The 23,621-nt window shown below is 34.8% G+C and overlaps 2 protein-coding genes and 1 long non-coding RNA gene across 4 annotated transcripts; 1 reads left to right on the top strand and 2 right to left on the bottom strand.

Annotated features, from left to right (window-relative positions):
• Positions 1-15,402: 15,402 nt before the first annotated feature.
• On the bottom strand, positions 15,403-17,941 carry LOC145140210 (uncharacterized). Its single transcript, XM_079073778.1, has 2 exons — positions 17,749-17,941; positions 15,403-17,655 (listed from the first exon to the last, which is right to left on the bottom strand). Exon 2 carries the CDS (start codon positions 17,644-17,646, stop codon positions 16,225-16,227), a length of 1,422 nt encoding a protein of 473 aa, XP_078929904.1. The 5' UTR covers positions 17,647-17,655; positions 17,749-17,941; the 3' UTR covers positions 15,403-16,224.
• Positions 17,942-19,680: 1,739 nt separating this feature from the next.
• LOC145141108 (UDP-glycosyltransferase 76H1-like) lies at positions 19,681-21,426 on the top strand. 2 transcript variants are annotated; one of them, XM_079074443.1, is made up of 2 exons: positions 19,681-20,174; positions 20,369-21,426. In XM_079074443.1, the coding sequence occupies exons 1-2, from the start codon at positions 19,691-19,693 to the stop codon at positions 21,157-21,159; spliced, it is 1,275 nt and encodes a 424-aa protein (XP_078930569.1). In that variant the 5' UTR covers positions 19,681-19,690; the 3' UTR covers positions 21,160-21,426. The 2 variants fall into 2 exon arrangements, with proteins under 2 accessions (XP_078930569.1, XP_078930568.1); XM_079074442.1 differs by having other exon boundaries at positions 20,291-21,426.
• On the bottom strand, positions 19,823-21,668 carry LOC145141109 (uncharacterized). Its single transcript, XR_013722451.1, has 3 exons — positions 21,576-21,668; positions 20,031-20,165; positions 19,823-19,947 (listed from the first exon to the last, which is right to left on the bottom strand). It is a non-coding gene; the product is annotated as an uncharacterized LOC145141109 (long non-coding RNA).
• Positions 21,669-23,621: the final 1,953 nt, after the last annotated feature.

Genomic DNA, 23,621 nt, shown 5'->3' with positions numbered 1-23,621 from the left:
GAATCCTAAGTATAACTCAAGATCTACATTAGTAAATTAACATGCTGACAAGTTGATAATAGTTGTATATATTCAAAATATTATATTTAGAACAACTATACCCCGGGTATTATAACTATATACTATCATATAGACATAATAATAACGTGTATATAATATTTAGCATGCGTTTTCCCCCGAAATATTAGAAAGTGGGGCCGTGAACCTCACCTTAATAGCGTGATTTTATGTAGTCTAAGCAGAAACGGTCAGCGTACGAGGTCGTCGGGGCTCGGGATGCAAGAGGGCTTCAGCAAATGAGAGAGGAGAAAGAAGTTCAGGTGTAAGAATGGCTGGGGTCGATCTTGCTATTTATAGTAAGATTTTTGGCCCTCACGACGTGAAAAACTCATTGTTCACGTCGTGAGTTTGGATCTTATCTCTTCGTAGACTTGCCATCCGTCTTCTAGCTTCCGAAGGTGGCAAAATGACTCCTCACGTCGTGAAAAACTCTTTGTTCACGTCGTGAGTTTGGATCTTATCCCCTCGCAGCCTCGTCACACCTTCTAGATCTGAAATGTGGCAGTTTGAGTCCTCACGTCATGAGTTTTTATGCTCACGTCGTTAGTTCAGCGAAATTAGGGTTTTTGACAGCGACATCTTCAGAAGGCCATAACTTTTGCATACGAACTCTGTTTTTGACGTTCTTTATACCCACACGTAGGTATTTACGAGTACTACAACTCTCTTTTACACTTAAATAGCTAATTCTAAGTCTATTTTAAATTCCTCTTATTATAGAGATTTATAGTGTTCGGTTTATCTTAACTTCTTCACGCGAAGTTAGATTCAGACGTTCTTTACATTTTTGGAATCGTATGGACGTATACTTTTAGTTGTATCATAAAATATGTATGAAAGTTCATATTTATATTAGAATTATCATGAAATACATAGTGAGTTTACTACATTACTAGTTTTAACAAAATCACATTACATGATTCGTATAATCACATGTGATTGTTATTGACCTATTTTTGACGGGTGTTACATTCTCCCCCCGTTAAAGAAATTCCGTCCCGAAATTTATTTTGTATCAGGTACCACCGGAAGGTCCTGGATAGCTTCCCTTCTTCCTATTACGAATGCCCTGCCACGACCTAATCTCCTTGACTCCTTAACTTTGGACATTCCTTCTTGATATGTCCAATTTCACCACACTCAAAACACGCTCTTCCTCCATCATAGCCTGTTCCAATGTTTGTTCCTTGATTTTCTGTTGTAGGTGTTGTGCTCCTGCAGTAATTCGCAGTGTGTCCCTTCTTTTTACACTTCATGCAAATATAACAGTCACCTGCGTGCTGATGGTTGCATTGACTGCACCATGAACAGTTACCAAGATGATGGCGACTACACTGAGTGCACCATGGGAGTTTTCCAGCATACTTCCTTGGTTGTATGGGTATTGCTGTTATGGCTGCATAATTAGTTGCCACATCTTGTCTTTCCTCAGATGATTGTATGGGATTCTTCTCATTAAATTTGCGCTTGTTTGTTCCAGATTCGGGAGACTTAGCTATAAATCCCACTTGGATTTCTGTGCTGGTTAGCTGATGAGTTATACGCTTTGCATTGTCATATGTTGTAGGCTTCGATGCGATCACCATTCCTTCGATTTGCGATGCTAGACCCCAGATATATCGCTCAATCTTCTTGTATTCTGGGGTTACAAGTGTCGGACACATCACCGCAAGATCATTGAATCTAGCGGTATAAGCATTTATCTCTGAACCCTTCATGGTTAGGGTCCATAATTCTTGTTCCAGCTTATGTATTTCCTCCCTGGGACAATAATCCTCTATTAGCATCCTCTTCAGCTCTTCCCATTGCATGGAATTGGGAGCATCAATACCCGTTGTATTCACATGGCTGTTCCACCATGTAAGTGCTGCATCAGCGAAGGTACACGCAGCAAATCGTACCTTACATTCGTCCGCACAGAAGCTTATTTGAAATACTGATTTTGTCTTTTCAATCCATCGGGTCAAGCTAACAACCCCTTCCGTTCCATGGAAGCTCTTAGGTTTGCAATTCATAAAATCCTTGTAGGTACACATTCTGGCGGTCCCTACATTACCTTCATTTCTAACTCCTCCTCTTGTGACATTAGCAAGAGCTGCAGCGATTCTCTGGGCTATGATTTCTTCAAGTTCTGCTGAACTTATTGGAGGGTTTGTTTCTCATGGTGGTGGTTGCGGTTGTTGTTGTTGTGGTTCTGGTCGTTGGTTCAGGTTTAGACAAGCGCTACTTCTTCTAGGCATTTTGTTTAGTTCCTATACATTTTGGATCACCAAGTGTTTAGTCTATCAAATATTACTCCTAATTTAAATAGTTCGTATGATCTGATCATAATAAAATATAGTTGTACACCTACACCTAGTTGTGATAAGATCTATGCACATATGAACTTTAGTTGGAATATCTTATCTAAATCCTTGAGATCAAAAGCATTCCGGGTATGTATGTGTATTCTCATCGCGGGTCTGAGTCTTCATATATGACTCTATATTTATTATTTGTTGTATTCATGCTCTATTAATTATTGTTTGTTACTTCAGGTCTAGCTGATAAGGCACCGGCCAGTCAGGACAGTCGGTGGGCAGGATCATTTTAGCATATAGCCGTTCTGAAATCCAACAACCCAAATCGACATGTATATCCTTGTCACCGCTCCCGTAAGTAGTCCTTCAGTAGTATAATTACTAATACTTTATATTGTAGGCTAAGGGATATACCTAAACCTAACAGAGTAAGCCCTAAACTATAGTCATGCTTTCCTAAGAAAGTACTAATTCACTATAGTTAATAGCTCTGATACCAATCTGTCACACCCCGTCCGTCGGCGGAAACACCGGGCAGTGTAACGTCATTTCTCGTATCATAGTTATCAACTTCCTGAAAACACATGCATTTAAAAATACGTCAACATAAAGTTGGTGAGTCCACAGGTTTTGACTCCATAAAATAATACATTTTCCACGTTCAAAAGTATAGTTTTGAAAGTACCATTTTGACTCTCCAACATTTAGTATATATATCCTAGGTATAATGGTTTATTTACCAAATAAGTATATACCTATAAGTCTCATATTTTATAAATATAAATGTTTGTAATTCCATACAAACGAAAGTTGCTACTTATAAATCTTATTTCAATTCTATACGAGTATGTGTGTTAGGTATAATTATTTACTTAATATACAAGTAGTACCTAGGGTATAAGTAGGGGGAAACTTATACTTAACATTAATACTTGTATACGACAAAGTATAATGTTTCTAACAATTTGCTACCATGAGCCTGTAACCGCTGCTATGACATAATACCTCTGATAAAACCCACTCAGGATATCCATGAGGAAAACCCACTCATGATTTACATGAGGACAACCCATTCATGATTTACATGAGGACAACCCACTCATGATTTCCATGAGGAACACCGCACGCTTCATCGACGCCGGAACAATAACAAGTAAAAGGATAGTTCGTCACTTGCTTATGGTTGACTGTAGCTAACAGTCACAAGTGGGGTGGTCAACCTGTATACTAATTATACACGACTTCCTTGCTCACACGGGATTAACGGTTACAGTTCAGAGGATTTCCGCTAAGATCCCCAATCTTAGTTGATGAATACAATTACTCATGTAGACTTCGACGACTTCCTATAACTCTAACAACAAAAGCATCTTCATGTCTAAAACCCTAAGTTACTAGACTATGCTTTTAAACATTACTCCTAACTTCATAACATTTAGGCAGTATAACAGCTATATCTTGAAGTAAAACCAGGTTTTATCTTGACATAAAACCAATAATAACAACATATAACGTTCCTAGTTTTATCTTGACATAAAACTATCAATGACAATATATAACATACTAAGTTTTATCTTGACATAAAACTAACAATAACAACATATAACATACCAAGTTTTATCTTGACATAAAACCAATAATAGCAACATACTTTATAACTTAACATATAGAACTTCCGAATATAACTTCGAAACTATATCACACACAACATATATATATAGAATCTTAAGTATAACTCAAGATCTACATTAGTAAATTAACATGCTGACAAGTTGATAATAGTTGTATATATTCAAAATATTATATTTAGAACAACTATACCCCGGGTATTATAACTATATACTATCATATAGACATAATAATAACGTGTATATAATATTTAGCATGCGTTTTCCCCCGAAATATTAGAAAGTGGGGCCGTGAAACTCACCTTAATAGCGTGATTTTATGTAGTCTAAGCAGAAACGGTCAACGTACGAGGTCGTCGGGGCTCGGGATGCAAGAGGGCTTCAGCAAAGGAGAGAGGAGAAAGAAGTTCAGGTGTAAGAATGGCTGGGGTCGATCTTGCTATTTATAGTAAGATTTTTGGCCCTCACGACGTGAAAAACTCATTGTTCACGTCGTGAGTTTGGATCTTATCTCTTCGTAGACTTGCCATCCGTCTTCTAGCTTCCGAAGGTGGCAAAATGACTCCTCACGTCGTGAAAAACTCCTTGTTCACGTCGTGAGTTTGGATCTTATCCCCTCGCAGCCTCGTCACACCTTCTAGATCTGAAATGTGGCGGTTTGAGTCCTCACGTCATGAGTTTTTATGCTCACGTCGTGAGTTCAGCCAAATTAGGGTTTCTGACAGCGACATCTTCGGAAGGCCATAACTTTTGCATACGAACTCCGTTTTTGACGTTCTTTATACCCACACGTAGGTATTTACGAGTACTACAACTCTCTTTTACACTTAAATAGCTAATTCTAAGTATATTTTAAATTCCTCTTATTATAGAGATTTATAGTGTTCGGTTTATCATAACTTCTTCACACGAAGTTAGATTCAGACGTTCTCTACATTTTTGGAATCGTATGGACGTATACTTTTAGTTGTATCATAAAATATGTATGAAAGTTCATATTTATATTAGAATTATCATGAAATACATAGTGAGTTTACTACATTACTAGTTTTAACAAAATCACATTACATGATTCGTATAATCACATGTGATTGTTATTGACCTATTTTTGACGGGTGTTACACTACTATAATCATCTATAAATGTTAGATAAAATCGATTTGCATCCCTTGCGGTGGATCTGAAGGGCCCACACACATCTGTGTGTATGAGGTCCAACAAACCTTCACCTCTTTCACAAGATCCAGTGACAGGTGATTTTTGTGATCTTACCCAAAATACAAGATTGGCATGCATCATCTGACCTTAGGTCAATTGATTCCAACACTCCATCCTTTTGGAGTTAGGCGATGTGTTTCTTGTTGATGTTTCCAAGACGACAATGCCATAAGCATGCTTTGTCTACACCATTAGCAAAATCAATATGAAACACATTATTGCCTAAATTATCAACACACGTCACAGTTTCATACACAACATAACAAGGTAAAGCTTCAAATATAAAAACACCATTTTATAAGCAAAAATAGAACCATTAAAATCATTAAATGAATATCTACACCCTTGTCTGAACAATGCATGAAAAGAGATAATGTTTCTTGTAATTTCTGGTAAGTAGCAACAATTTATTAAATCTAAATAAACACCATTACTAAGCACTAGACTATAAACTCCAATCTTGGTAACAAGAGAAGATCGCCTATTCCCCATGATCAACTTCATTCTACCATGCTACACCTCCCCACTTCTTCTTAGCCCCTGCAAATCAGAACAAATGTGAAATCCACATCCTGTATCAAGGACCCAAGAACGAGAAAATGAGGAGTTATTAGATAGAATAATGTATACACCTCCAGAATTTGGCTTCACTTTTCCATCTTTGATATATTTCAGATACTTCAGGCAACTTCTTTTCCAATTCCCCTTTGGGATCAGAAGAGGGTGGATGATCAGAACTGAACTTTCCTTTAGGGCCACTACCGGATAACCCTACATGAGACTTTCCCTTCCAGTTTTGCTTGGGAGGACCTTTCCTCTTTTTACCCTTTCCTTGTCCAATGGCTAGGACGAGAGCACTAGCAGGAGTGGATGCTATACTTTTTTCCCTTCATTCCTGCTTCAGCTGTCTACAGAAGGCTGTGCAATTGAGCCAAGGTGGTCTCAATGTTGTTCAGATGATATGTCAGAATTAACTGATCATAACAACTCCTCATCAAAATACACATTCATCCTAACAAGGCGCTCCACGCAACGTTGTATTCTTTGCATGTGGCCATAGACAGATTCTCCCTCCTTCATCTTGCACATCATGAGTGGTTTGACCACTTCATACTTTTCTTGACGAGCTCGATTATGGTACTTTTACATAAGGTCCTTGTTCATATCATAGGGCCAGTAATCCTCATAAAACATTTTCAGCTCAGGGGCCATAATAGCGACCATGATGCAAGCACCTTTTGTTGCATCGTTGTAGTGTTTTTGATAGGAGGTGTATTCTTTAGGAGTAGCAGTTGCCTCTTCGACTTCAATAAGTTCCTTTTCGAGGACGTATTCCTTGCCCTCAAAATGAAGAGCCATCTTAATGTTCCACATCCAATCATTGTAATTGGAACCATCCGATATGACTTTGGAGCAGATTGATAGCAAGGAGAAGTTATGGTGGTTGGAGGAGGATGAAGCAGAAACATCAGTTGGAGTAGACATCTGTAAAAGGAAGATAGTTTCAGTTAGATAAGAATAATCCTTAATATAGTAACCCAAAATAAAATATTAAGGCTAAGATCCAACTATATAATTCAAAACATAGAAAAGGGATGTCGTAATATAATTGTAAGTTTTATAAAGGTAGGTAAATGACGATTTACCAATTCCACCAATAGTAAACAAAATTTAGTTAAGTGAAATTCCTACGTCTTTTGAGATTCATTGAAACTATTCAACGGCATGTTTAATCTCAGATTATGCTGTTCTATTTTTGACTGGGACACCGAGGATCACAAACAATATGTTAATAACCATGCAAATGTGCTTGGCAACCTCATTATCATTTATCATCCCAATTGATGTGCTGGTAAACCACACACGCTCCATTAACAATGATAATTTATGAGATACCCATTACAACTCTTTATTAGTCCCTATTAGTGTGTTGGTTAACAACACACACTACACTAACGACTTATAAAGTGTAATGTGCAATTTCATGGGTTAGCATACAAAATCACATTTTTCTAAAGTAACTAGATTTGGGATTTTTAAAAAGAAGGTTCTAGTACTTTTTAATATCATTATACTTTTAATGAGAATTAATGTCCTATCAATTCCGTTCTGCTAACGACCCTCCACCAATAAAGGAAGCGATGGGTGAGAGTGGACACCCATTCAACTAACATTTTATAGGCAGTTTCCTTATACCCCCTTATAGATCGGCTTCGTGAATGAGGAATACTAGCAACTTGACTGACTTAGTCTTATACATACAATATATATTAACAATTAATAATAATATATATAAGGTGTATTTTAAACTTTTCAAAATACTAGTGTTTATATTTTAAATTTCAAAATTAATATCTAATTAATTAAATTTAAAATAAACCAATAATTATTTAATTATTACCTTTTAATTAACAATTAATTAAAAAAATTAAATCAATTAAGGATTATCTAATTAAATTAATCAAATAATTTAATCATAATCCTTACCCTCTAATTTTCGAAAATTAGGGTATAGGATTTATCGAATTTTATAATTATCCCTTTTAATCAAACTAAACTAACAACTATCTAAAATATGGAAACCCTAATAACCTACCATTTTCGAAAATACTTGGGGAGGAAGGCGAGGGTTTCAAAACCCTAGCCCTAAATTTCGAAAACTTGGGGAAAGGGGTTAGGGTTTCTAAAACCCTAACCCTAGTCGAAATTCATGGCCTTGTAGGGTTTAATTTCTATAAACTCTAATTGATATATTTTTCTATTATAGCTATTAAATAAAAAAATAACCAAACGCTCTGATACCACTTATGGGATTTAGGTAAACAAACAAAAATAATACCCTTAAGTTTGCATGCAACCTAAATAGGATCTATGTTTTCTCTATTGAACCTATAACTAAGAACATCAAAAAGAACCCTAGAAACCCTAGGATATATTCGAAAAATAGAGGAAAGGGTTTTAGGATTTCATACCTGTTAGTTGTTATAGAAAACAAGTAGAAATTCCCTTTGAAAATCTCTTGGAAGCTAGCACCACAAATGTCGTGCCTCTAATAGAATCACACTCACGCTAGCAAGAGGATAACTTAAGAGAGAGGAGAGGGGAGAAGCAATTTTCGTCCAAGGCTTCTAGATGGAAGGCGTCAACGAAATCAAGGGGCTAGGGGTTTCTTATATAGTTGAAGATACTTAGGGCCAAAGCTAGGGTTTAAGGGATAAGCCCTAGATTCCCTTACTTGGTGACAAAGCAACCCAATCCCCTTATCCAAGGGGCCTTGGACGAAATCTTCTAGGCCTTACCCTAGATGATTTTCGTCCACCTCATTCCATAAGGTTCTAGAGCCTTTCTTCCTCAACTATCATTAAATAACCAAACAGCCCCTGTACTTTTAATTAATCCAACTAATCCCAAAATTAATTCCAATTAATTTCTGATTAATTATTAATAAAAAATATGATTTTTAAATAATATATTATTTCGTAACACATTAATAAACCATTTATTTAATTTATCATTTACTTAATAAATTAATCTCTCTCTCTCTCTCTCTCTCTCTCTAAAAGTCATCTTGTACAATTACTAGGTTTGAGAGTAACCCAAAAGGACTATGTTACTATCAATTCAAGTATATACCAATTTTAGTTATGGTATTAGACACCTAATCCAAAACTAAGTCATAGAATCCATTCCAATTTCATCATCTATTTCAATATCCGCAATATGGGTTTTCTAGGGTTCATGAAGGTTTTCACCCAAATCATCCAATCCACCAATATAGTGAATATAGTGATTGGTTTGAGGGTGGAAAAATAAAAACTACTTAAGGGATGTTAGAAACCAAAAACCTAATCAATAAATTCCATAAAAATCGACATTTGGATTTCACACACTTCACGTATTCGAATTTTCTAGGTTAAAGGAGAAGAGATTATACCTTACAAGCCTATGTTCCTCCCTTTCTTGCTTGGATGTTCAATTCCCCACTTGAATCAAACTCTAGATGATGAAGAAGAGTGAAATCGCCATTAGTTCTTCTCCCTTGTTGCAAAACACGATCCAAAAGAATGAGGGGAAGAAGAATGCATCTTATTTTCCAAAAGTTTATTATTTGGTCCCTCAAGTTTGCTCATTTTGCCGATTTCCATCATAAACTCATATTTTGAGATTTTAACTTCAATTTAGACATAATAAGTCCCTCCCCATCCATTATAAACTTTTGTAGTCTAACCCATTAATTGAGTCAACCATTTGGTCAACTTACTTTGCCAAATCGACACTTTTGACCCTTAAACTTTTAAAGTGTTATTATTTTCACTTCTAACTTTCTAAACTTCATATATAATAATGATATGATTATATCTTGATGATTTAAGTATATAAATCATTTTTCATTTATTTACTTTATTAATTTAAGAACCTGGTCTTCAATTTTAGGATGTTACATGCTAGATGGCCCTTTCCACTACAAATGGTTCCCTTATTCCTTTAATGGACACCAAAAGCAAAGTAGATCAAGCACACCAATATGAGGCTAGGGTTTTGCTTTAAGGGTGATGGAGGATGAGGGTGGGAGAAATCCTAACCATACATCCTTTAAATAGGGCCCAAGGCCCAAGATTTAGGGTTTTGAGCCCCAGCCGTCACTACATCGTGGCCAATACATGACCACGTCGTGGTCACTAGTAAACATGCGTTAATTTAACGGACGACACCACACCGTGGTGATCCTCCACCACCACATTGTGGCCAACCAAAAGCCTTAAAATTAAGATTTAATCAATCTAACTTTAAAAGAAACATACCTAAAAAGCAGGTGTTACAACTGTGTAGTATGCTAAACTATCTTTGTGACTCTTTCATGTCCATATGTTGTGCGGGTACCATTATGTATGTTGAGCGGGGACCACTATACATTTACACATGTTTTTTTTTGGGGGGGGGGAGGGGGGGGGCGTTATGTTCCTTGGGTGGGCCCCGTTACGTATGATGAGTGTGACCGATATGTATATTGGGAAACTCACTAAACTTTGTGCTTACAGTTTTAAGTTTAAATGTTTCATGTACTTCTTGTAGCAAGGGAAAGATTCAGACTTGATTGCATCACATTCATTGGAGTTTTCACACTATCATTTTTGTACTATAATGTTTTCTTTTGAAAAATATATTTAATAGTATGATGATCATTTTATGAAATGGTTATGGTTGGTTTGGTTTGTTTAAAAATGAAAATTTTACTCTATATTTTAGGACGTTACAAGTCAGGTACTTAAAATTGTAATGGTATGTTATCTTAATGTATATCAAGGTTAGAGGGAGTGGTGCCACTTTTGTCACACCCTTTGTGCTGCCACATAAGTGTCACGTAGAATTTGTCACACCTCGCAAATTTTCCATTTAGAGGGTGTGGTTTGCCACGGTTTATTTTTTTTTACTAAAACTGATTTATATAAAATATAATCAGTATAAACAAATTATTTTTAAAAAACCAAAATTTCAATAACTTGAAAGGAAAATTACAAGACACTTAAAAATACGAAACATAGAAATTAAAACTACGAAACATAGAAATTAAAAACACAAAATATAGAAATTAAAACTATGAAACATAGATAAACCTACATATTATGTTTTCTTGCAATCTCGTTTTTGGCCTTTAACGTCAATTCTCTTTCGCGTACGGTAAGGTGACTACTATTTTTTCGTAAAAGTCGCCATGTCACGAGATTTTTTCTTCTCTTTTGCGACACTCAAGTATTGCTCCAATGCAATCTTCAAGTTGTCCATGTTTCTAATCATTTGCTCGATGTCACTCGAACTACTAGCACCCCCTTTACCTTTTCATTTAACTTGGTCTCTTTTCATGGGACGACTACCTCTTGGAACCCCTATAGACTCGTCTTCGTTGAGATCAATCCTGACATGTGCATTTGACGATTAGTTATGAGTGGTTAATGATGTTTTGGTTATTTTAGAAGAACCACCTGTGAATGATTCCGAAGTTTGGATATCTTGCCACTTTCTCGACGCCATCATAATGTTCCAAACATGAAGAAGTTTGAAAGGTACGTCGTTATCATTCTAGTAAAGTGATAGAGCTTTATGTAAAGATTGTTTCATCATTTACACCACTTTGCCATCGTCGCGTCATGCTCGAAAATATCACGTTAAACTCGATGACAACTTTTGTGGTGTTCCTCCACTTCGAGTATTTTATCTTTTTTTTCGTAGTCTCCAATATTCATTTCCGAGTGAAAATGCCTAGTAACTTTCCAGTAAAAAGTTGGCAAATTTTGGTTTTTCCCAACCTTTGGGTCTTCCGAAAAATCTACCCACGCACGAGCCAACGTCATTTCTTCCTCCTGTGTCCAATTCTTAGAAGGTGCCTTTCCTTTTTCTTGGGTTCCGATTGAGGTCAAATCTCTTCCGGCTCGGAAACCGTTTCAGGTACGACTTTAAGTTGAGAGTCAGTTTCAAATTCGGTTTGGGATTAGAAATGGAATTGCGAGTCGGGAAGGTGATCAAATGGGTTGAACTTATTTTTCGGTTAGGATTGCACTTAAGATTGGAATTGGGACTAGGCTTGGGATTGAGATTGAAATTGTGGTTGTGTATGGATAAGATATAGTAGTATGCACCGGGAAAATGGTAAATATGAGGGAATAAATAGGACGGTCACTTTGATTTTAGATTAATGTATGTGATGAACGTAAGATTAGGTTTATGTTTTGGGTATTTTTTTTCTTGCTAGTTCTTGAAGTTAGAAGGGGAAACAATTTTTTCACAAATATGAAGAATGTTTGAATGAAAAATGAAATATTATATTGTGATAAAAAATAAGATAGTGAATAGTATTTATATAGATTGAGAGATGGGTAGAAATTTGATTTTTTAAAGAAAAAACCGATAATATTTAAAATAAAAAAATAGATGAAAATTTTAAAATTTGAAAATTGGCTCTTTCTCTCTCATCGGTAGAACCTCATCAAGTTTGACCACCAAACTCCACATGTCGAATTGATGGCATAGTGTGTATTGATGTCAGGGCCGTATCAGAGGGTATGACAGCATGGACGATGACTCAGAGCTTCCAAATTTCCGGGGCCTATTTTTATGTATCTACTTATATTATTTTAGAAATAAAAAAGCTTTTGGTATTAAGTCATCACACGTAGAGGCAAAAAGAATACATTTTTCAATTTTGCCCATGATCTCAAATCGGCTTGAGTCGACCCAACTCCAGCTCGGAATTGAGAATTGAAATCTTTACTAACACGTTTAAATTTATATAATGAAAACTTAGGCTACTTGGAGTGGAGTTCGATGACACTCAACACATCCGTTCAATTTTGCCCATGATCTCAAATCGGCTTGAGTCGACCCAACTCCAGCTCGGATGTGTTGAGTGTCATCGAACTCCACTCCAAGTAGCCTAAGTTTTCATTATATAAATTTAAACGTGTTAGTAAAGATTTCAATTCTCAATTCCCAAAGTAGCACCTTTGTCCTTTGGACTTGGCCAACGAACAAGTTAGGCACCCATTTCCACTCCATAAATCTAAAAAGGGGATTTGAGGGTAACTACCACTTTTAGAAATAGGTAGAAGTTAGATGTTTGACCACTCAATCACCATCCACTTTTTAATCAATCTCATCAAGAAGAGTTTTGAATTTTTTTTCAGGACTAAAATCACACTCAAACACGTTATGATGCACAACCCCAAACAAATATGAGGCCCGCAACCAATACAGAAGAAAGGTCCCATCAAATTACCAAAATTATTGTTTAAATGTAAAAGAATTAGACTTTCATATGGTAACGGATTTTTTTGAAAAAAATACCATCCATGCTTGAACTCAGTTTTCAAAGCAAGAATAAAGTAATTTAACCAACTTAAGTTACACGATATTATTTTGACACGACAGAACTAGTTTAGACTAATCGATGTGTTGTTACCACACACTGCGACGAATTAATGTGGACCGCAGTAGCTGTGGTGAACATTGTCCTACCTATGTATTTCACCGCAAAATTCAAACCACTGCGGTAGATTTCACGGAACCACGTCTCATTTTTCATACATTTTATTGCTTCTTATGTAGTTATGTTTGTTTTTATTAAGTTCGTGATGATTAGAAAGTGAAAGAAAATAAGAGGTAACTATTTCCAAGGTGAAAAGTAAACCAAGTAAGGAGAAGAGATAGTGATATGGCTCCAAGGTATGGGTGAACGCGGTGTGGTTCGGTGCGTTTATTGGCTAAAACTTCACCACTAACCGCAAATGCGGTTAATCCATTTTCAAAACCCTTAGTGCGGTTATTTTTGTGGTGCGGTTTATTTTTTTTTCTGTTTCGGTTATTAACCGCATGATTTTGGTGTGGTTATTTTGTGTGGTTTTTATCCACAATTTATAGTTCAAACGGTTTTAAGAGTTCAAACATATTACTTGTAATAAAAAAACCATAAGGTAATCACAAACAACTAATATCTTAAAAACTTCAAATCACTAGTAATTAATAATAAATATCTTAAAACTGTCAAATTTCGTCATTTTCCAAAATTTCAAAAAACCAACATTTTTGTCTTCTAGAATTTTATCATTCTTTCATCCATAAAACTTGTTTTATTTTGAGCATTTAATTAATTAATAATTAATCAAAAAAAAATTGTATATAATATATGCGGTGCGGTGCGGTTGTTTTGCGGTTTCTGAAAACTAATAACCGCACCGCACCGCAAATTTGCGGTTTTTGAAAAACAGAAAACTTCACTATCGGTTTTTATTGTGGTTACGGTTTATACGGTTTTTGTGGTTAATTTTAGTTGCGGTATGATTTTTGCTCACCCCTACTCCAAGGTGGCTCACAAAAAGTGAGAGGTGTGGTGAAACCACAACTTCAACCTTGTAATTAATGTAACTTATTTTTTTAGTTTTTTAAGTTTATCATGAGTGTCAAAACTTAAAATAAATTATGATACTCAAAGAGCCATTTTAATGAATTTATTAAGTTTGTTTTATTAATAAATACACCGTTTGTTAGTTTATCATCTAAAACATGTTTTAAAACCATATATATATATATATATATATATATATATATATATATATATATATATATATATATATATATATATATATATATAGGCTTAGGTTATTCTATTCTAACTAATTATTGTGCGGATATCGTATGCTATGAGAATGATAAAGAAAATATGTTGTTTGATAATATAAATACGTTCAATCTTACATAACTATTGTCATTAACACACATTTTCACTAATTGAATCGTCTATAAGGTTATTATACACTTATTATTATTATTCTCAGAATGTTTATTGGGTCGTATTCTGTCAGAATGAAAATGAGTGAAAAACGATGTGTGAGAACAAAAATAAATAATAATTAGCGAGAATGCATGAAAATGACGATATTTTTGTAAGGTTGAACCTATTCGCATTGCTAAACAACTTATTTCCTTAGTAATTCTCATAGCATACGATATCCGCACAATAATTAGTTAGAATAAAAGTTAAAAAATATTAGTCATTGTCTTGTTTACAATAAGTGTTCTTATTTTGAAATCAATTTATAAATGCATTGTTAATACTATCTAAATCGTGTTTTTTCAACCATTTCTTTTCAACTTTAACAAGCTGCTAAATATTCTATCAACGACCTAATACCAGCTACCTGATAAAGACATAAATCTCTCTTATTGTTGACTTTTTTTCATATATATATAATTGCAAAGGATTAAAGTTTAACTAGCTAGTAGGCAATAGGAAGAGAGTTTTTTGCAAAAATTGGTTGAAAATAGAAACCCTTTGTAAAAATGGGTTGTAAAAATGGGTTGATTCTTATTTCATTTGCAAAAATGGGTTTTTTTGTGGCCCCACATAAAAAACAAACATATTAATATGTAATTTTCACATTTTGGGCCCTTCAACTTTCATAATAACCCTATAACTTATATGTTATATTTATTTTATATCTTTTTTAATAAAAAATTTATTTTTTAAGCTTTTTTACAACAAATGTAAATTTGTATATATTAAAAACATATAACTGAAATATGTCTATTATGTTATTGCGATTTACACCATTAGAAAGTTTTAATAAACACATTCTAATTGATACCAATATCGAATATATTACATGTTACGAAATTACGAAATTACAAGATAATTAAAGACACGACTACAAAAGAAATTAAACATGAACTAACAACTAAATTAAACATAAAATTACAAGAATAATAAAAGTTACATGGTTCACATCGCATTGAATCTTGGTTGAGAATTTGAACAATTTCTCCTGTTATGACTAGGTTGATGGCATAGTCCACATTTACGAGGTTCAGCAGGATGGCAAACATCCATCTTGTTACGAAATCGATTTGCACGCCTCCGACCTCGACCGACAACACATTTTGAGTTATTTGCTTGAATACTCCAATTAGCCTCTAACCAATAATCAACATGAGGAAGTGGTGAAAACCCGTCATTATATTGTTGCTTGTACGTCACAGTTGTGTAAACATGATTGATAATGGAAAAAGGGTTATCCCCTCTAAAACGACAAACTGCAAGAGCATGTGAACAAGGGAATCTTTCCATCTGCCACTTACCACATGTGCATGTATGTTGATAATAACTGACAGTGTGGGTATTTCCTCCGTTTTCATTTACTCGTAACTTGGTGACAATTCTATAGACACCTTCATTATAGTTGAACTCAGTTAAAGTATGACTTTGTGCAGAAGTGTCACGTTTACGAAAGAGACGCCATATACGTGATGATAGAGGTGTGTTGCAATTCATTGCAGCATCACTATGTTTTCTAAAAAGTTGCACAGTTCTATTGAATATAAGATCAAATACACGCCCTAATAGGTAGTTGTCTTGCTCCTCGTAGTGCATTCTTCATACTCTCGGATATATTTGTCGTTAACGACCCCCATCGACGATTTTCATCATAAAAAAGACACCATTGACTTTTATCAATTTGGTCTAAATATTGTCAGGCTTCAAGATTGATTGTTTTGATTTGTTTCTTATACTTCACAAACTTTCTTTTTTGTGTGGTGCTTCCAATATCCCAACAAAATGATTTAAGCCTCACGTTCTTGTACTTTTTCATGAGATTGCTTCTGATGTGTCGAAGACAAAATCGATGGTATCCCAATGGCTCTTTCCATTCCTCTAGATTTTCCATTGCGTGAATTATTCCTTGATGTCGGTCTGAAATAACACACAATTGTCTGTCTTGAGCAACAAAATGTCTGAACTGATACAAAAACCAACTCCAACTGTGTGTAGTTTCCTCATCAACAATGGCATAAGAAACTGGTAATATATTATTGTTGGCATCTTTTGTAACAGCAATAAGCATTTTACCCTTGTACGAACCTCTCAAATGACAAGCATCAATGGAAATAACAGGTCGGCATAGATGAAATGCATTAATTGCAGGTCCAAAAGCCCAAAAAATATACTTAAATGTTGCCACATGTGATGAGCCATTTGGATTATGAAACCATTTCACGACGGTATTAGGATTTGAAGTTTGCAAAGTTGCAATGTACTTGGGTAACTCTCCAAAGTTACTTTCCCAAGTTCCATAAATGTTCTCTATGGCTTTCCTCCTACCATGCCATGCCTTCCAATAAGAAACATCAACATTTAGACTATTTTTAATATCTGCCTGTATATGTTTCACTGGATAAGCAATATCTTTTTCAATTGAGTGGATGATATAGAAGGCTATAGTTGCAGAGTTTAGACTTCTGGTGTCATTGCCTCTACAAGATCCAAAACAATTGTGTGCATCCACCCAACGTGTGATCTTCCACATATGATGGTTTTTCTTTTTCATTGCACGAACATACCATGCACACTGCGGTGTATATGGGTCAGTATTAGAACTTCCTTCTTCACCGCCAAGAGTTTTACACTTTGCTATCCAAAAACTACTTTTACTTTCACAAACCTTAAACTCTCTATTTTGCTTGATCGACCAAAGTCTTACTGCCTTTTTTACATGATCCTTATTTTCAAACAACATTCCTAACCTTATTTTGTTTTCAGATTCATTCCAAAAATCTAAATGAATTTTGTCTTGAATATCTACTATGTCATCGTCTCCTTCGTCTCCAATATCGTTCATAAAGTTCATAACTGGATGGTTACTCACAATCGGAGTTTCATTCACATTATCGTCAGACTCATCCCCAACATCACTTAATGATTCACTAACACTATTTTCACTAAATTGGGAGTTGGGTTCATCAAATCCAAAGTCATTATCTGTCTCACATCTAGCACCATTAGGTAAAGGAAATTGTACCTCGGAGGGGTTGGTGACAAAATCAATAGGCTGAACTGGCTGTGATACTCCATAATTGTTAAGAAGATATACAAGACTAGTATTCGCAGGCCACATTATTTGTAACTGCAAAGTAAACAATAAGATAAAATATATAAATTATCATATTATATATAATGTTTCACGTTAGATATTTGAAATTTAGACAAGAGTATGTACCTTACAATTTAGTTGCGAAGGAAGATTTGTGTATGAAGTCACAAACGTGACTGAAGAATTAAAGAAGAAAAGCTGGGATTTCAAATTTGTGAGAACTATGGTTTATGAAAATGATGATGAAAACTAAAATGGTGAATTCAATATATACATCAGAAAATGAATTAAACGTAAACAAAGTTATAATTATTTTTTTTAACTTTTACTTACTTATTTTCAGATGAAAGTGACAATTCATACTTTTACTTTTGTATATGGATAGTGACAATTAAGACATCTACTTTTGCATGTGGATAGTGATAACTCAGACATCTACTTTCGAGATAAAGAATGACAATTCAATGACTTTTGTTTTTTTCTACAAATAATTTGGCATAAAAATTATATATATATATATATATATATATATATATATATATATATATATATATATATATATATATAGAGTCAAGATCAAATAAGAAGAAATTTTTGGTAGGAAGGTAAAAAGTTTTCTTTCTACATATTTTTTTCGCGAACAAACAAAATGAATCATTAGATGATTCAATTGTAAGATGATTCACAAGAAAAAATTCTTAAAAAAACATCTTGATGATTCATTTATACAATGAATTTGTTGTTATTCACTAAAATTGTCATAAAAGTGAATTTTTTCTTAATTTACTTAAAAATGAATCATAAAGATGTTTTTTTGAGAATTTTTTCTTGTGAATCATCTTACAAATGAATCATCTAGTGATTCATTTATTTTGTTCGTCAAAAAAATATGTAGAAAAAAAACTTATTACCTTCCTACCAAAAAAAATTTCTTACCGGATCTATATATATATATATATATATATATATATATATATATATATATATATATATATATATATATATATATATAATTCCGATTATGTAATTTGAATAATAAACTTATATATTATATGTAATAAAGATTAAAATATAAACTTAAAAAATTAAAGATAAAAAAATTAAATAATATATAAGTTATGGGATTATTATGGAAGTTGAAGGGGCCATGTAAAATTATATATTAATAGGTTTGTTTTTTATGTGGGGCCACAAAAAAAACCCATTTTTGCAAATCAAATAAGAATCAACCCATTTTTGCAAATCAAATTATATATTAATAGGCATTTTAATGAATTTATTAAGTTTGTTTTATTAATCAAATAAACCGTTTGTTAGTTTATCATCTAAAACATGTTTTAAAACCATATATATATATATATATATATATATATATATATATATATATATATATATATATATATATATATATATATATATATATAGGCTTAGTTTATTCTATTCTAACTAATTGTTGTGCGGATATCGTATGCTATGAGAATGATAAAGAAAATATGTTGTTTGATAATATAAATACGTTCAATCTTAGGTAACTATTGTCATTAACACACATTTTCACTAATTGAATCGTCTATAAGGTTATTATACACTTATTATTATTATTCTCAGAATGTTTATTGGGTCGTATTCTGTCAGAATGAAAATGAGTGAAAAACGATGTGTGAGAACAAAAATAAATAATAATTAGCGAGAATGCATGAAAATGACGATATTTTTGTAAGGTTGAACCTATTCGCATTGCTAAACAACTTATTCTCTTAGTAATTCTCATAGCATACGATATCCGCACAACAATTAGTTAGAATAAAAGTTAAAAAATATTAGTCATTGTCTTGTTTACAATAAGTGTTCTTATTTTGAAATCAATTTATAAATGCATTGTTAATACTATCTAAATCGTGTTTTTTCAACCATTTCTTTTCAACTTTAACAAGCTGCTAAATATGCTATCAACGACCTAATACCAGCTACGTGATAAAGACATAAATCTCTCTTATTGTTGACTTTTTTTCATATATATATAATTGCAAAGGATTAAAGTTTAACTAGCTAGTAGGCAATAGGAAGAATGATGGGAGATGAGAGAAAGAGAGGGAAACCTTTGGTACTGGTAGCAAGTCCATTTCAAGGTCACATGACGCCTATGCTTCAGCTCGGCAGTGTCCTTCATTCCAAAGGCTTCTCAATAACCTTAGCCCATACCAAATTAAACTCCCCTGATCCTTCCAACCATCCTGAATTCGTCTTTCTTCCTCTTTCTGACAACTTTTCAGCCATTGATGCCTCAGCCAACTACACAAAGTTCCTTGAAGCCCTTAACAATAACTGCAAAATGCAGCTTCAAGATCACTTGACTCGAAAGATTGAAGAAGGAAAAGATGAAATGAATCATACGATCACAGTCATACACGATAATATCATGTATTTTGCTGAAGAAGTTGCTAGCAATTTGAATCTTCCTAGCATTGTTTTGCGCAGTTGTAGTGCATCGTATATGCCGGCTTTCCTTGCTCTTCCTCGGCTACATGCAGAAGGGCAACTTCCTGTTCAAGGTTAGTTAGTACTTTACCTTTTAACTGTAGATATGTCGGTATATAAATATATATATATATATATATATATATATATAGTAACCTTTATATCACTTTTTTACCACACTACAACACAGATTCCATACTGCAGGAGCTTGTTCCAGAGCTCCATCCCCTCAGGTACAAGGATTTACCTTTTAATGATACACCTACAGAAGTTGCAACAGAAATGCTTGCTCTTGCGGAACGTGTTAGAACCCCTTCAGCTATTATATGGAACACCATGGAGTTTCTTGAGTCTTCAGCGCTGACACAACTCAGACAGCACTACCAGGTTCCAATTTTCGCCATCGGACCTCTGATAAAAATGGCTAGGTGTCCATCTACTAGCTTTCTTGAAGAAGACACTGGTTGCATTTCATGGCTTGATAAGCAAGCTCCAAGATCAGTTCTCTATGTAAGTCTGGGGAGTTTAGCCACCATGGATGAAACCGAGCTTGCTGAGACAGCCTGGGGGCTGGCCAAAAGCAAACAACCGTTTTTATGGGTGGTCCGACCCGGTTCAGTTAGTGGGTCGGAGTGGATTGAATTTTTGCCGGAAGGTTTTACAGAAGAAGTAAGAGGAAGAGGTCTTGTGTTGAAGTGGGCTCCACAAAAACAGGTGCTGGCACATTCTGCAGTTGGTGGGTTTTGGAGTCACTGTGGTTGGAACTCAACTTTAGAAAGTATTTCCGAAGGGGTTCCAATGATATGTCAACCAGTTATGGGGGACCAATGTGTAAATTCCAGGTACCTGAGTTACGTATGGCGTGTAGGTCTGGAACTGGAGAATCTAGAGATAAAAGTAGTCGAAAGTGCAATCAGAAGACTCTTGGTGGATGAAGAAGGGCAAGAGTTGAGGCAAAGAGCAATTAGCATGAAAGAAAAGGCTAAATATTCTCTCTTCAAAGGAGGGTCTTCATTTAATTCCTTAAAAGATTTGGTAGAATTCACCCTCGCAGATTAGATACCAATTGAATTAGACTTAAGAAGCCTCAAAGTGAAAACATATGTATCGCGTTATGGGTATATCATCAATGATAATTTCTCACCGAAAAACATATGAAATTATTCTCATTATTCATTTACTTCTTTGTAATTAAGAATATTCAAATGACCAAATGTTCAGTAAGACTTGGTTTCCTGTTTGTTATGCACGACATGGCATAATAGGTTGTAATGCATTAGACATATATATTGACAAGAGACTGTAAAAAAATGTAACGAGATAAGATAATAGCCTAAAAATTAAGTTTATTAATTGGGTGTCACTGGGTCCACTCCAAAAATGCAACTTTAAGATCATGGAAAAAGCAATGCAACAATTAAGCAACACCAACAGATAAACATATGGTAGTGGTTAATTAACCTTTGCCTACTTACACATGATTAAGTTTAATCATATACTTCGAATAGCATTATGGGATGCATGCTTTTCTATTGACTGCTTTGATTTGCATATGTCAGATGAGTGTGATTACTCCTAATGTCTAGGCACATTGACTGTGTAAGTATTTAAAATGGAATGAGACTATAAAAGCATCTATGGAGGACCACTAATTAACCATTCTAAGAGTACTATACGGAATCTGAACTGCTGGATAGTTAGGTGATTGAAATCGACACATTGGTCCAGTGAAGGGAAAGTTCGACACTTGTCAATAAAAGACGGGGAACCCCAAGTATGACCACACGGATATGCCAACTTCATGACAAGAACTAGGCACCTAAGGAAGAAATAACCAATATAAGAAGGGCCGTAATGAAAATAAGGTTAGGATTAAAGAAAAACTATACGTTCATAAATTATTTATATTAAATGAAAATTAATAAAAAAGTATAATACGTTTAAAAACCAAAAGAATAACAATAATTAATAGTTATTTCGGAGGTAAGTTCAATGTGGTGGGTGACAACAAAACAAGTTAAGCACTTCAGACAAATATCAAAAAAACAAACTTCGGTGAACTCACGAAAAATTCTGAAAAAACGTAAATCAAAAGAACACAATGTTTAACGTGGTTCAGTCAAGATGACCTATATCCATGAGCGGAGAGAGAGAGAGAGAGAGAGAGAGAGAGAGAGAGAGGTGATTTTATTAACTTTTTGGAACTATTACAAACACTCAAAAGTGAAATCTAGCAATTTACAATTATGAGGGTATTAGCCTATTTATACTTGAGAGATTAGACTTAAAAGCCTAATGGGCCAAGCCCATTGGCCCACAGACCCATGAATAGTGACAACCAATCATATTTCGCCATATAACATCTTCTAAAACATTCTTCCATGTCATACAACTCATGAGCATCATCAACACACATGTTGGATCACCTTAACCATAGTGGAGCAACATGATGCACAGGTGGAGCATAATGATCACTAATGGCCTGACATCCATCATGGTGGCACAACATGGTATATTTCTTGAGCATGATCATCTTCTAAGCATATGTGGATCAATATGGCAAAGGAATCAAGATGGCGCATCATGTACCAAGATGGTCCATGATGGCGCAACATCTCCTCAAGATGGCGCAACATCCTTCCCTTGGCGCAACTTTATACCCTCATGGTGCAACATCTTATAGACGTGGCGCAACATCTCCTTATTGGCTTCCTTATGGCGCAACATCTCCTGTGTGTGGCTCAACATCCATTCCTTTGGCACAACTCCTCTCCCTTTTTCCCAACATCTTCATGGGTGGCGCAAGATGTCTCTATATGGCACAACATCCTAAGGAATGGCGCAACATCAGTCATCATGGTGCAACATGTTGCTCTATGTTGCTTCAAGTTGCTCCAAGTGCTCCAAGTTGGTCCACGTTGCTCCAAAACCACTCCAAGTTGCTCCAAGCCACTCTAAGTTGCTCCAACCCACCTTTTTGAAGATCCGTTCCTTTGTCACTTGATTTGTTCCTTTGTCTGATGATCCATTCCTTTCTTAGACGATCTATTCCTTTGTCACATGCTCTATGAACCCCAAGTGCTCCAATGTGATCAAAGTGCTCCATGTTGGACAAGACTTCTTACCCCAACAATCTCCCACTTGAAGGCTTGAACAACTTCATCTGCCATTCAAATTTTACCATTCCTCAAAGTACTCCCTCTCTTTCTTTCTCTCTCTCTCTCTCTCTCTCTCTCTCTCTCTCTCTACCAAACCCTTCTCTTCAAACTTCTGAAAGGCCAGTTAAAGCCATACAAAGCTTCGACTTCTTATTGGTAACCACCTTGGTGTACATATCACATGGATCCTTTGTTCCAAGTATTTTCTTTAAGTTTAGAGTTCCTTTCTTGATTAACTCTCGAATGAAATGGTACATCATCTAAATGTGTTTTATTCTACTGTGAAACACTGGATTCGTTGCTTAGTGAACTGCACTTTGGTTGTCACAATGCAGTACATAATCCTCCTGCTGCATTCCAAGT

This window comes from Lactuca virosa, chromosome 9 (genome assembly GCF_052849685.1).
Source record: "Lactuca virosa cultivar CGN04683 chromosome 9, Lactuca_virosa_CGN04683_v6, whole genome shotgun sequence".
NCBI classification, from domain to species: domain Eukaryota; kingdom Viridiplantae; phylum Streptophyta; class Magnoliopsida; order Asterales; family Asteraceae; genus Lactuca; species Lactuca virosa.
The sequence above is the reverse complement of the archived record's forward strand: the minus strand, read 5'-3'. Positions and strand labels throughout refer to the sequence as shown.